This window comes from Balaenoptera ricei, chromosome 9 (assembly GCF_028023285.1).
Source record: "Balaenoptera ricei isolate mBalRic1 chromosome 9, mBalRic1.hap2, whole genome shotgun sequence".
Classification (NCBI taxonomy): Eukaryota; Metazoa; Chordata; class Mammalia; order Artiodactyla; family Balaenopteridae; genus Balaenoptera; species Balaenoptera ricei.
In genome coordinates, this window is record NC_082647.1 from 62,279,907 (window position 1) to 62,295,347 (window position 15,441).

The window sequence follows — 15,441 nt, forward strand, 5'->3', positions numbered from 1 at the left end:
TAATGACCCTGTTACTTCTCCTACAGCCTATAGCAACAAACCTTCTTCAAAATGCTCTTTCCTTCTGCTTGTTCCCACTTCAGTTTTTTGCTTTTAGAGCCAGGCCAGATTCATCTTCCAAATCCACAGCTCTTGGGCCATACGCCTCATCTAAAATCTCAGGAGGTGCCTATCACCCTGCAAAGCCCAGCCTTCCAGCCGGCATGGACCACCCACTCTGCCAATACTCCTCCCTAGGCACCCCATCTCACCATTCCCCACACTTTGCCCTCCCTCTGGTTGCTGCTCACAGCACTTTCCATCTAGACTGCCTGCCCCTTCCACTTTCCTGTTCTGTCTTTACCTGTTCCAGTCCTACACCCTTCAGGGGTCATCCTGTAGAACCTACCCTGATAGCTCCGGTCTCCTCTGAATGCCCATTATACTTTATGCGTGAAATTTTTACAATATTTTGACATTCCACTTCATATTGTAGCTGTTTTGCCTCTCCTCTGAGATAATGAACGTTTCACAAAAATAAGTGCTCTGTCTTAATTTTATTTTCACATAACAGTAGGCTTTATATATGTAAGATACCTAAGAAGTCTTTCCTGAATGAGTAACACAAATTTCTGAAGGAATTTCCATTGAAATTATCAAACTTTCTATCAGAATTTTTCATGAAATTGATTAAAAACACCAAGAGAACCATTTTTAAAACCTCTGGGTCTGAGTCCTGGGCTTTCATCCAAGGGGAAAAGCTGGGAGGAGAAATGTCACTCAGCCTCCTTTTAAGTCACTGTACATTTCTCTGCTATTTGCTACACTGCTGCAGTTCTCCAGGACAATGCAAAAGAAGAAATGTACTATAATTATTTCTCACACAATCTCTGACATCTTCTAATTTTAGGGATAATAAATCAACGAGAACAATCTCTTCTTTTGCCTGTAGAATTGGATTTACAAAAGGATAGTTGAGATTATGTAATTCTTCTGCTCCCAGAATTTTAATTTACTCTTTATGTAAAAAAAAAAAACCCACAAGAAGCAAAGCAAAATATTTTTCTTATTTGAGCTTTTCACAAATCTCAACTTGAGTATCAACGAATGTCATGTGGCAGACCGCCCTGTCCCATCACCACTCCTTTTGGACAGAGTATTTTCTCCTCACATTTCCACTTCTAAGATCATAATCTGTCTGATTGCCTGTCTGAGCCATCAAGAGCACACGTGGACATAAATCATTTTTGCACTTGCATTGCAGGGGTCAAAATGATCCGTTACAGAATCTTAGCGTCCTGGGATTACTTTCTTAGGAAGGCATTTCAGTTGTGTACGTACCCCTGGGCCTCTTTCTCCAGGTTCCCCTTTTTGAGCGTCACCCTGTGTCAAGAAAAAACTTAGTCAAAATTCCATGGCCCTGCAGAATGAGTGATTGTTCAATAAAATTCACTATTCAGATTTCCCAGATTAATATGTTAAACCAATGGGGAAAATATCTTTGACCTTGACCATTGACATTTTCACCATGCAGTCTAGGGAAGAAAATAGCAGCTCAGATAGCCTTTGCTCTTTGGAGTGAAGCCAGATGTATAGGGTGCAGAATCCAGGTATATTTTCACAGCTTAGGCCGAGACTTGCATCCTAGTTTAACAACACAGCCGTTGTTCTCAAATATAGCATTGTGCCCACTCGGAGCCAGCCACTCTGGCTTTTCTCCAAGGGGCTTTGGAATGTTTTCCAAAATGTCCTTAAGAGTGATCGCTTGATTTCAGCAAGACTTAGGAAAATATATTATATGGCACAAAATTACAAGCCAAATAAATAAATGAAATGTGTGCAAAGACTTACAACAGGTATTTAACAAAGCAAAAAGAAGACATGATGGCATCAATTTAGACCCATACAAAGTGGGTGAGTGTAGGGGTGTGTGTGTGTGTGTGTGTGTGGTTGTGTGTGTATGTGTGTGTTGTAAAGCCACCCAAGGATGCTTTACATTCCCTTTCTTTGACAAGCAGGCAACTGGCAAAAATACTTTCATGCATCTAACTTATTATATTATTCATTACCTCCCTAAACATATTCTCAGAAATGGAGTTACTGGCATTAAAATTTTGAATACTTGAATGCTTCTTATAGTGCCTAATTGCTTCCAAAAATGTTTGTGTGTTTGTGCCAAGTTACCTTTGCAATGAAGAGGAAACCAGTTTCACCACTACATTGCTATCACTAGTTATTATTGTTTTAATATTGCTGTGTTAAGTGCTATAAGAAATGTTTTTTAAAATTTAAAATCCAGAAAAGAACAAACTCCGTGAACTAGAAAATTACTCCCCTCCCCCGCAAAAAAACAACCCAACACCCTGGAGTCCAAAGTTTCTAAAATGTGAATAATTAGTAGTAAAGGGTACCTCGTTGTCTGTCTTTAAATTTCATTCATTATCCAGTGAAATTTAACATTTTTCTATTTCTTTTTTCACTGGATTTATTTCCTCTCTTGAAAATTGTTTGTGTCCTTTGACCATTTAATTATTAGTTTCTCACCTGTTTTATAAAGTCTTTATGTACTATAGCAATTAACCCAGTGTCCATTGTATTTTGACATAAACATTTCCCTATATGTTTTCCTCTTTATTTTAATATTATTTTTCATTTTATACAAATTTTCCTCAAATTTTCACATGGTTACATCTGCTAATCTCTCTCCTCTGATTCCTACTGTTGCTCTTGAACTTGGAAGACCATCATCCCAACAATGATATGATTTTTTTTTAAATTAATTTAGGATTTTTTTGATGAATACACAAAGAAAAGAATTGGGGAAATGCCTGAACTTGGTCTGGGAGTAAGAGACAATCTGGTGTTTTTCCTATTGTTATTGTAGGTGAGTTACCCATCAAGTGAATCCATAAAAAACACAAGTGTCAATAGCAATCTGTTTTGGGATATGTATTAGTGATTCGTGGAACATTGTAGTAATTAATTTAGGCCACCATTATTTAAGAACAAGTTTCTCTTTATTCAGCTCCCTAGGTTTCCTGAACTTATTGACTAAAATGGTCATATGTTTCTCAGAATTTGTAAATACAAGCTTACACAAACCAGACAGATAATGTAGGAAGTAAACAGCCTGTATTCTTCGAAGGAATCATCAGATTTTTGGCGTTGGCATATATTACAATCCTTTGTTTTTTTAATTTTTGTTATTTAAGTAGACCTAGAAGGTGATACACTGGTTTAAACGAAAGCTGTTTATTCATTTACCGGGTTTCCTTTAGGTCCTCGCTCACCTTTGATACCTGGGTTTCCATGTGTACCCGGAAGGCAAAGGGAAAAAAGATTATATGGAGCAGGCATTCTATTAGTTTCCTACACCTTACATTAATTGCTGATCAGCTTCATTCCATAAGATTAGAGAAGATTGTAAAAAACACTTTACATACCAAGCAGAGATGCAACTCTATTTTCCCTTACTACACACCAGGAAGACGGCACAGTCTTGAAATGGCAGATTCTCTAGATTTGCTCAAAAAAGATAATGTCTCTCTATCCCTGATGTCCAAGAGAGAATCTCAAAAGATGGAAGAAGAGAGTTCTTCAATCCTATTCTAGAAAGGCATTTTATTTTCCTATTCTCAAACCACCAAAAATCTCACTTTTCTGTGAACTGGTTTTGGGAACACTCAATAAATGTTAAATAATATATTTCTATGGCTATCCCTATTAAAACATGGTACAGTAATCTCTTCCAACAATATTAAGGGACTGAAATTGTCAGATTAGCTCAGCAGTTGTAAGGGTTTTTTTTTTACTGTTTATTCTAAAACGTAATTGAATATCCCAAGCAAACCTTCCCTGGCAATCTCTTGGTGTAATAAGTATAAACTAAGACTTTATAGGAAGGAAAAGTTAAACCTTTGCTTTGGCCAAAATCAGCTTCTACTGACTGCCACGTTATCATGTAATGTATCTAACTTGTATTTTGAAGAAAAAAAAGACAAACACTCCCTCTTTCTAATGCCTTGATTAGTAGAATGATTTGAAAAAGTAGAGGCTTTGGACCCAAGACTCAAGGGAAAATGTGCTATAGTCTAAGAAATTCACTGTACACATTCCCTTCCCTGCCCCCAAATACAAGCATCAGTTCAAAAACATTATCGATGAATTTTTGTGAAGTATCTCCGCAGAGCTTTTGACCTCTAAGGTTTGAAATCACAGAAATAAATGAAAAACTGAAGCAGCAGCGTGGAGGCACCTGAAGGTGTCTGTTAGAGAAACATTCAGCATATCTCCAGTCATTGTGATGTCATTTCCAATGCCTTCCCAGTACAGACATGGCACCTACCAGATACTAGGGCAGAATATAAAGGAAGCACTCCTTTGAGGATTATCTTTTCAAGTATTGAATCATCTTAGTAAATCCTGCCATTTACCTTTGTTTGCCAAGTGGTGTCTTCCATTTCACACAATTCACTCTAATTCCCAGAGCTTCCTGACAAGCTTCCTCCCCACGAGGCATTTTGGGGTTGCACTTGGCTAAGTGTGAAGACACAGTTAATTTCTGGAGAGGTCACTTGTTTCTAGGTGGAAGTAGGATAAAGCTTTGCCTAGAGCACTGAGGATTTGTATGAGCTCTTTCTCTAAATTTTCACTTCAGTATTGAGAAATTCTGGCTTCAATTGTTGCATCAAAAGTGATGCTGAAATATCCTTCGTGGGAAGAACGTCAGCACTTTAAACCAAATCTGCCCTCAATTCAGTTCAGTAAAATCTCAAGCTTATTTCTAAGGACAGAATGTATCCCTTTAGGAATAAAAGAAAGGAACAGCGTTTCTGTTTTTGCTGCTATTTGCACACAGCTGCTTCTCAACAGCACAAAGTAGCCCAGTGTTTTCAGGGCAGAGCTATCATCGCTAGGACTTCCTGACTTGACCCTAAGTTCAAAACAGAAATATACTCACAGGAGGCCCTGGGTATCCTGGATCCCCCTTCTCACATTCACAAATCTTGCGTTCACACTAAATCAATAATGAAACTATTAACACTCAGTGAAATATAGCATTTTAAATCTCATTCAGTACACAACTAAATGGAACACTCCTTGAAGAAACTTTACCTTGCAAATATATGGAGCTTTTGCTCTCCCTATTAAACTCTTCCAGGAAAACTCTGATCTAGGAAGACCCAGCTAATAAAGTATTATTAAATGTTGCCATGGTTAAATAAAATAGACCTCCCATTGAAAATTTATGTATAACATCATTTGCCAGTTAAAATGGAAAAATAAACATTTTCAGTGGACTTTTGGAATTTCTGCTGTTGCTCTTCTATACAACACATCCAGGCTCAATAATATACAAACACCAAATACTCCTTTACTCAAAAAAGGAAAAAAATTTGACTTATACCATATTTTATCAATTCTAAGATGCATATTTTTCCTTATTGTCACATCTCTGAAAGCAGAATGCATATTAAATGAGTCAAGCCCAACCAAGATGAAGCTGGGATTTTCTGCACATGAACTTCAGCGCTTCCAGAATGAGATGGAATAAAACTCCAGAGAGGGCTTCCCTGGTGGCGCAGTGGTTGAGAGTCTGCCTGCCAATGCAGGGGACACGGGTTCGAGCCCTGGTCTGGGAAGATCCCACATGCCGCGGAGCGACTAAGCCCTTGAGCCACAGCTACTGAGCCTGCGCGTCTGGAGCCTGTGCTCCGCAACAAGAGAGGCCACGATAGTGAGAGGCCCGCGCACCGCGATGAAGATTGGCCCCCGCTTGCCACAACTAGAGAAAGCCCTCGCACAGAAACGAAGACCCAACACAGCCATAAATAAATAAATAAATAAATTTAAAAAAAAAAAACAAAAAAACTCCAGAGACACAACAAGAACGCTTGAAGAAATGCTGCATCACCAACGCTTTTGGTGGCACAGGGGCTGGTATTGTGTAGAAAAGCCAATAATGACTGAGACAAAAAATGATTTAGAGGATTTCAACTTTGAATGTGAAGAAGTTTTAGAAATAACCAATTTAGTTTGCTTATATTTTCCCTTATCTGTATGCACAGAAGTGATAACAGGATTTAAAAATCTATATCTAAATAAAGCTAAAAGGACTCTTGCCATAGTATAAAATGAAAAATTGTAATTCATAAGAAGGTACTGTATCATAGTTTAATTGACAGAGGGTTTTTTTTAATCTGTCTTAATGGCATATAAAATAATGAAACGTCGTGCTCTACAAGCTTTGGTTGGCTCCTATTATTTTATGTGATACTCCTAATGTTAAAGAAGCAGTTTATCGAACAAAGTTCAGATGTTCCAAACTCTTTGCCCAGAAACACACATCCAGTAGAGCATTCCTCAGCAAGCTGATGGTCATCTATTGTGCTGAGTACTGTCCAATCAATCTTGGCCGGTTTCCTTTGTCACTTGGTCTGGTTGCCACCAACAGGGAGGAGAATAAGCTTAGTCAGCCATCAGGCAGCAGGGGGCAACTCTAAGCCCTGTCCCTTAGCCAGGAACACTGCCTAACCCTGGCCAACACAAGGCACAGTTCCTAGAGTGGAGAACCCCCATAAGTAGCAGGTATTGAGACACAATTAGAAAAAAGGAAGTCATATCAAAGTCAGCAAAAACTATGTTGTCTGGTTATCGTTGATTTCTAAAATCACTCTCTAAAATCGTTTAAATATTTCCTAATTTTTCTAAATTTTCCAACCTGCAGTGGATATGGTGACATAAAATAAATCAAATGGCTGCCTCAAAATAGAGTGGCTCATTTTAAGAAGAATTAAGCATTTTTATTTAGTCACACCTTATCTTCTAATGTGAATTATAATGCTGTTTTTCTTATGTGAGCTTTTAGAGTAATTCATAGTAATCACAGCATGTGGTGCTTACCTTCTTTTCAAATAAGATATCCTAGGAGGGAAAAAAGAATGAAACATTAACTCAATTCACAGTTCTGCTTCCAGCTTCTTATTAACCTTAATTATGCCCTAAGGGATACGCAATTTCCAAGAAAAATAGCAATTCAACCTTTTTACCCTTGTAAAATCAATAAAGCCCCAGCCAACAACCCAAGGAGCACTCTGAGCCCGTCTACTAATAGAAGACATGAAGGGCACTGGCATTCATTAAAAGTAATTTTTTCTAGAAATTTTATCCTTTTGCGTCCTATGTTTTATCTCTTGTTTCTTTTTCATCAGCTCTGTAATCTCCATAGTTTGGCTACAAGCTTAATCAGCCATAATAAGAAATTTCTCACTTTTATTTACAGACTTCGGCAGAATATGTAATTGTGTATTTTCTCTATTTTTCTATTCCTTTACAGATATGCACTTATTTTTCAGCATTAAAACATAAATTTTAGGGTGATAATTTCATGAAATATTAATGAGCCTTACAAGTCAATGCGGTCCAGCAGCTCGTTCTCTCGTAAGGAAACGTGAGACGCAGTGCTGTGACTTGCCCAAGGTCACACACTTGGGCTGAGCTGCCTAACCAAGTTCAGTGCTATTTTCTACTTAACCACATAGAAATGAATTAACCAGAATGTTTTTCAAAACTACTTTCAATTCATAATTTTAGAGAAATTCACAATGTGGTTTTTGTCCAATATGTAGGTCTCACTACCCTACTCGAGCTCAGTGTGGTATTACCTGACAAGAGCACTGAAGGTCGTGTCTGAAGTCAAACACTGGACAGAACTTACGTTTACAGATAGAATTATTGCTTTCTTAAGGTAGAAGTTATGTGTCAAATTAATGCCTTATGACTGAAACTGAGGGGTAATTTACACATGGTAAAATAGAAGATAGAAGCAAAAAGCACTAGAATATTTGTGCAAGATGTTAAAAATAAAGCATGTAAAGAAGAAGCTAAAGAAAAGTCAGAGTTGTACCTTTACGGAGGACTCTGCATCCTTTTAGTTTTGTTTTTACTCTACCTTTATTTCCAATCAAATGAATCATTTAGAGGGAAGAGATAGCAAAACGCTTTAAGTGATTCTAGGGATTTAATCAGAGAAAAATTTAGGCTGGGAATTTCGTCATCCAGGGTTTTCATCCTGTTTCCACCATTATCTAGCCACCTGGCCTTAGGCAAGTCATATATCCTTCCAGGTCATTTTCCACATCTATAAAATGAGAAAGTTTGACAACATGGTCTTGGGAGCTGTAAAACTCTGGCCACAGACCCTGTCTACCAAATTCAGAGTCTCACCTATGGCTTTCTTTCCCTCTCCCTCCCTCATCCCCTGCCCCAGTGATTTTAAATTACTAGCCAGTGTAAACCCAGGCTGAAAGCAGATGAGATACTTGTATCTTTAAGAACTAGTAGGTCATGTGGAGAATGGGAACTCAGAAAAACTGACGATTTTAGTGTAAAATGGCCTTACCCTCTCCAGAACATTCAGCTGTGCCTAGAAAGTTGAAATGTACATGCTTTATCTCTAGGCTGCCCAGGACAAGTCCTTGCTTCCACCTGTGATCCTGACATCCCTTCCAGACATACCCTAGAGAAATTCTTGTGCTTGTATATTTCAGCATTCATTGTTTTTAATAGCGAAGAATTTGAAATAAAATATCCATCAATAGCGTAATGGATCAATAAACAAAATACTACTCAGCAGTTAAAGTCAATGCGTTAAATTTCTGTATTTTAACATAGATAAATTTCCTAAAAAGTTGAGTGGAAAAGCAAGCTGCAAAGGAATACATACAATGTGATCCAAATTGTGAAAATATTTAAAATATACGTCAGAAACTTGGTTTCCTCTGGGAGGGAGAGAGAAAAGGAACTTAAAAGGAGTTCAGAAGAGACAATAAAACAACTAATAATTCAAGTCAAATTGTAATATTTGAAAATAACTACTAAAATAAGGAAAAATTCAAAGTTGTGTCACTTTACCACCTTTTTACAATAAGCAATATCCTTATCAATTTTAAACTGATAAATTTAACTGCTACTGTGGCTGATGTGTAATTTTACACTTTTTAAGCATTTCATTTGAAAATTCAATTTCTGCTTTGCCATATTACCCTTTAAAAATATGTGCCACTGGCTTAAAAACCATAACAGCACAACTTACTAATTATGTTTGGAACTCATTTGATTCTGTGTTTGCTGGAATTTATATTTCTGTGGAAACAAAAATGGATTCAAAACTACATAACAGATAAGACTGTTTGAAACAAAGAACAAAGCTCCGTTCCCTAAGGGCACTTACAGCCTATAAGCCCCAGTGATAGAAAACATGGCAAAGCAAGCTGCTTGGGAAGGAGATCCTAGACTTGGGGGGGTAGAGGAGGAGGAACAGGATGGTTTCTTGGAATAGTTGGACTTTCTGGATAATTTTGAATAAAGGAATTTAAAGGTCCAACTCATTGATGGAATGCTGTTCTATATGTCAAAGTTTATAAGGAAAAAAGGCATAAAGACTAGTGTGGGCAATCAGACAAAGGAAGCAGTGAGAAGGGACATTTAAAAAGAGTGGACAGAAGGGCCCACGTGGACAGAGCTGGAGAATTGGGAAGTAATGAGGCCTTTCACTTAAGCAGAGAGGCAGGCTGTGTGGAGGACAGCTGGGAGAATATGGTCAAAGCCAGAGGGAAGGGCATGTTCAATTAAGGTCTAGGTGGATACTGTAGTTTAAATCAGGGGTCCCCAACCCCCAGGCCATGGACCAGTACTGGTCCATGGCCTGTGAGGAACTGGACCACACAGCAGGTGGTAAGGGGCGGGCGAGTGAGCAAAGCTTCATCTCTATTTACAGCCGCTCCCCATCGCTCACATTACCACCTGAGCTCTGCCTCCTGTCAGCATTATGGTGAGTTGTATAATTATTTCATTATATATTACAATGTAATAATAATAGAAATAAAGTTCACAATAAATGTAATGCGCTTGAATCATCCTGAAACCTTCCCCTGCCCCTGTCCGTGGAAAAATTGTCTTTACGAAACTGGTCCCTGGTGCCAAAAAGGTTGTGGACCACTGGTTTAAATGAAAAAATATAAACAGAGAAAGGACCTCACCAGAGCAAAAGAAGGGGCATTTTATTAATGGAGTCAGAGTTTTATGATGGCATATATGTGAAAAAAGAAGGCTAGAATGGAATTGCCAGTTTTGCGAGTGACCATGAGGTCAAGGCTATGAGAAGGGAACAGAGAAAATGTGAGGAAGGTGTCAAAGTTATTAGCATGACAGCAAATGGGATGAGAATAAAGAACTTAGTAGGCAAGGATTACAAACTCTATGACAAAAAAAAAATATTTGCAGCTTACTACAGTAGCAGAATAGCCATTATAAAATCTTAGAGAACAGAAGTAAGGCTCTAAACAGAGGAAGCCTTGAAAAACTGGGAAGTGGACCACAATTAATAAATTAATGAAGGCTAGGATTCTAAAGATGATACAGAAATTATCAAGTTGATCCCTTCTTTGTATGTGAAGGAGAGGATACACTAAATGGATGTTTTGCTTAATTATCTTCAGAGAATGAGACCAATTTGCCACAATCTTTATTCCCATAAAGACTTTAAAATTTTTAATATCAAAGGTGATAAAGAATTTTTAAAATCTCTTTGTACTCTCTCTTGCTCTTTTGAAGGACCGAGTAATATATCCAGGAGATTGGTTTGAATCTGTTTCTTAGGTTTCAATACTGTTATGTAAATCATAATAAAATAGCAGCACAAGTATTTTCTTCACCTTGGAATCATCAGGTCTCTCTTGAGTAATTCAGAACTAAAATGCTTTCATGGGATTCTTATGTGATACTTCCTGCACGAGGTGTCAAGGAATGTGTGATGGTTCCTTGATTTGTCTTGGCTCCTGCAAAATCTGTTCACTGTGGACACTCCTGTCCATAAATTCAACTAAAGTCTACTCTGCAATAAACAATAAACTACTGATACAGAAAACAACCCAGATGCATTTCAAAATCATTATGCTGGCAGTAAGAAGCCTGACACAAAAAGAGTGCACGTGGTGTGAGCTTGTTTATGTAAAAATCTAGAAAGTACACTAATCTAGGAAGACAAGTCAGATCAGTAGCATCTAAGGGACAAGGGAAGCACATATTGCAAAGAGGCATAAGGAACCTTTTAGGGACGATGGAAGTGTTCTCTATCCTACTTGTGCTGGTTGTTTCATGGGTGTATACATCTATCAAAACTCAGGGAATTGTGCACTCAAAGTAGACACAGATCTGTACTTAAATTATACTGAATTAACTCATTTTAAAAAATCAACTGCATAATAATTACAAAATAAAAAGTTTAAAAAACTGAACTACAGATGTAATAGAAACAGATTAGATGAGGACTTTTTCCAATGGTCTGATCAAAAGTCAAGTTCTGGGGCTTCCCTGGTGGTGCAGTGGTTAAGAATCCGCCCACCAATGGGAGGGACACAGGTTCAAGCCCTGGTCCAGGAAGATCCCACATACCGCGGAGCAACTAAGCCCGTGCGCCACAACTACTGAGCCTGTGCTCTAGAGCCCGTGAGCCACAACTACTGAGCCCACATGCCACAACTACTGAAGCCTGTGCACCCTAGAGCCCATGCGCGGCAACAAGGGAAGCCACTGCAATGAAAGCCTGCACGCACTGCAATGAAGAGTAGCCCCTGCTCGCTGCAACTAGAGAAAGCCCGCCTGCAGCAATGAAGACCCAGTGCAGCCAAAAATAAATAAATAAAATACATTAAAAAAAAACAAAAACAAAAGTCAAGTTCTGCTTCCTAGACCATGGCAATTCGAAACATTGAAGCTTGGTATATCTTTCTTTGAAAAGCCTAATAAGCTCTTTGGATTCTGGAATTTGTTTGGAAAGCAGCACCTCCTTCTAAGAAGTGGCTTATTCACAGAGCTTCCATCTGAACAAATAAGCTGAAATCACAGGATGCTATGGGAGAGCAGAGTCATTAGGATGCTTAGTCATTTTTTGGTTTCCCCAGAAACAAGCAGTCTTGCTTCAGGTTTACTGCCAACAGCCTGTGTTCTCAGTTGGGCAGGAGCTCTTGGCAAGGGTGTGTCTGGAGGGCGTATGAACCTCCTGAACCGACATATCTGGCCAAACAAGGAGCTGCCTGTCCTGTGTCTTCTCCAGGCAGCAACAGGTGACTCATCACAACCCCAGGGTCCTCTCCTGAACATGCTTGAAACTTCTCTTTTATTCAGTGGCGAGGACTCCTTAAACTATGGCACAGGCAGGGCTAGGCAGTTAGCCGGGCACCCCAGCACATTCCCCTTTCCTGCAGAAGAGATGCTCACGTAAGCATTCACCCCAAGTACCTGGGAGCTGAGCCTGTCACCTGTGGTCTAGGCAGAACTCTCCCCATCTACCCCTAATGCCCAAGTTAAAAAAGTCTAGGAACAATAGTAAATTTGGAGAAGGGATGTTCCTTGACTGTTTCAAGGCAATTTTAATTGAGAAAACCATAAAAAAATAGTTACCATTCTTCTTCTCAATATAACTATACAGTGTTAAGCATGCAGACTCCAGGGTTTTTAGCTGGCCTCAAATTTTCAACTATAAAATGAAGATAATAATAGTACCTACATCATAAGATTGTTGTAAACATTGAATAAAATAAAATATGTTAAGTACTCAGAGCAGTGCATAATACACAGAGAGCACTCAAGACGTGGTCACTATTATTTAGGTAAGAAAAACTCAGCATCTCATGCTGAAAACAACTGAGAGTAACAAAATCAAAGTAATGTTGGGAAAAGAATTGAGGGAAGGGACAAAAGGAGCAAAACAGACTCTGAAATGGCGCCTGCGGTTTTTTCAACTGATAGAAAAGAGCCCATATGGGGTGCTCAGGACCTAAAGGACACATTGTCCTTGCCCTCTTCTCAAGAAATTTTTTAAAATCAATATTCTTAAGAAAATCAATTTTGACACTTAAATCAACCACCTTATCTCCAGGAGTTTCCTCCTTGAGAAATGTTGTGAAGAGGGATTTTGTTTTGATTGCTTTGCCTTGTGTTTTCCCTAGCAGCAAGGAAAGGCTCTCACAGCCAATAAAGAAAAGCAGTGACACAGCTAATCAGATCAATCTAGTGGGACTCATTGATTTGATGGGAGAAACTGTGGGGCGACGGCAGGTTATAGCTGATTTAAAATTGGGTGACCTTGTTAACACCTAAAAAACAAGGAGATTTTTTTTTAATGGAAGTCTGTGAACTTCACTTGAGCATAATATGACAATAGGTGAGACAAACAGTCAAAAAATATTCCTGCACATGTGTAATGGGAAAAGAAGAACTTAGTACAATTATAGCAGACTACAAGTTGACTACAAATCAAATATAAGTCAGCAGTGTTCAATGAGCCCAGGATGTACAAACAGGAGTCTGAGGTGGATAAATGGAAATTAATCCTTCCAAAATCCTCAGCAGTAGCTGACAATAAAGTTCCAGAGAATGAGTCTGGGACTTCCCCAGATTACATGTATAAACTATCAAGAATGTAGAGAGAACATGGGAGAGATTCTTCTTTTCCATCTCCAAGGTGGATTTTTTCCCTTTCATCTTTTTGACCCACTATCTATCCATACAGAATTTGTAAACAAATTATCAATATTATGGTGAGAAATATATACAAAACCAACCCATTAGGTACCTACCAGGTGATCCTGAATTTTATGTACAAGGGTTGAATCATTCAACAGTAGAATGGGTTCACTGGGTGGATCCCCAGATATCAAACGAAGTTTGGTTTCATTGACCTAGAGTAGAGAGTCCAATGGTGATAAATAATATTCCTGAAGTTCTGGCATCTTCAGAAATACTTTGAACATCTGGATTCTTTGGATGGTCGATGCCATTAGTCATCAGCAAAGCCACTTTCACACCATCTTTGTGCCCTTCTCTCTTAAGTAGCCTCGTGACATTGGCGATGGCATAATAAGAGAAAGTACCTTGCCCAATGAAATTCATAGACTTGACCCTCTGTTTAAAAGTTTGTAGATCCTTCCAAGAAGAAAAAGGTGGATCAATTTGGACAGAGCTGCTAAACTGAAGGGCTGCCAGTTTGATGTCATATTTCAAGGAGCCAACCGGGGTCAATTGAAAAATCTTGTCACTCAAGCTATCTACAAAATCTTTCTGTTTGTCAAAGAGAAAAATTTTAGAACTTTCAGAGCTGTCCACGATGAAGACAAGATCTGTGAAGCAAGTGGGGTCTGAAATAGGACGAACAGGTTAGGCAAAATCCTTGCCCTTACTCGTGAAACAACTCTGCAAAAGGAAAGGCCTGAGGTGGTGTGGTCATGAATTGCTTGCTTCTGAGAGGAGAAGGAAGTGAAAAAGAGAGGCACTACGGAGATAGGGCTTACACTGTAAAGAACTAAATCTCTTTCTAAGTCTACAAATTCTTTTCCTCTTGTAAAATTGTGCAAATCAGAAGCAAACAAAATACCATATATTTCGAGCATCTTCCCAAAGTAAAACTTGCTTAAAGTGAGAGGGAAAGAAAGTACATTATAGTTTAAAAATTCAACAAACACTAGGCAAAGTTGTCTAGAAGTAAATAATACTCTGCCTAATTCTCAAACTGTATCTCATATTGGTGAGGCCCCATCTTGTTTTGGTGCAGTTTTTTTTTTTTTTAACTCTTTTGAAATCAAGGGAGAAAATGACTACACATCACATTGTAGCAGTGGTAAGGGACAAAGAAACCTACCAGAGAGAACTTAAGTTTGAATCCTAGCTCTGTGACTTACTAATTAATTTGCCTACGGCCTTGAGTGTGCCACTTCACCTCTCTGGGCCTCAGTTCCTTTATCTATGAGAGTGGCAATCTCTGTCATGCCCATTTTAACAAGGCTACTGTGAAGCTCAAATGAGATAATAAATGTACGAGTGCTCTAGAAACTCTGATGTTTTTATAAGTATGCTCTATAAGTTTGTAAGGTGCATTATTATCATATCAAAATAGAATATCACATATATACCTAAATATGCGGTTTGCTATTTACATCAAATGCTATTTGGAAAAATTCGTGTTAGAGTTTTAAGAGGCTAAAACTAATAAAGACAGAACAAAACATTTTTTTACCCTGGAGACTTTTCCTTGCAAGTAAATTGGACTTTGATCCTTTCTTTCTTTGTCCATATATTGCTTGACTCATAAAAGCTGGCAAAAGCAGGAGATACAAGACAAAATGTTTGTTCCACATTATGGTAGATGGTGAAAAATCATCTGCCGTGTATCACCTTTAATAGAAAAATCAGTTATAAACACTTTAATAAAATATAGAGTTTGCCATTTTTAATTTCAAGCCAGTAGTATTGAAAACTGGTATGTGGCAAGAGAAAAGGGTTTTCATTCATATTTATAAAAAATTACCCACATTGAGATTTTTAAAGTTTCTAATCCAAATAGATCACGGCAACACAACCAAACATCTATTAATGAGTATTTTTGTATATTCAAAGAATTACAAC

At 38.2% G+C, this 15,441-nt stretch overlaps 1 protein-coding gene across 1 annotated transcript in view; it reads right to left on the reverse strand.

The window, feature by feature from the left end:
- The window catches only part of COL28A1 (collagen type XXVIII alpha 1 chain), a 153,940-nt gene extending 138,767 nt beyond the window's left edge, over positions 1-15,173 (reverse strand). Inside the window, 7 exon segments of the mRNA XM_059932803.1 lie at positions 1,321-1,362; positions 3,244-3,301; positions 4,944-4,996; positions 6,883-6,903; positions 13,620-13,721; positions 13,723-14,177; positions 15,053-15,173. Coding sequence (XP_059788786.1) covers positions 1,321-1,362; positions 3,244-3,301; positions 4,944-4,996; positions 6,883-6,903; positions 13,620-13,721; positions 13,723-14,177; positions 15,053-15,173 — 852 coding nt within the window.
- Between the last annotated feature and the right edge of the window lie 268 nt (positions 15,174-15,441).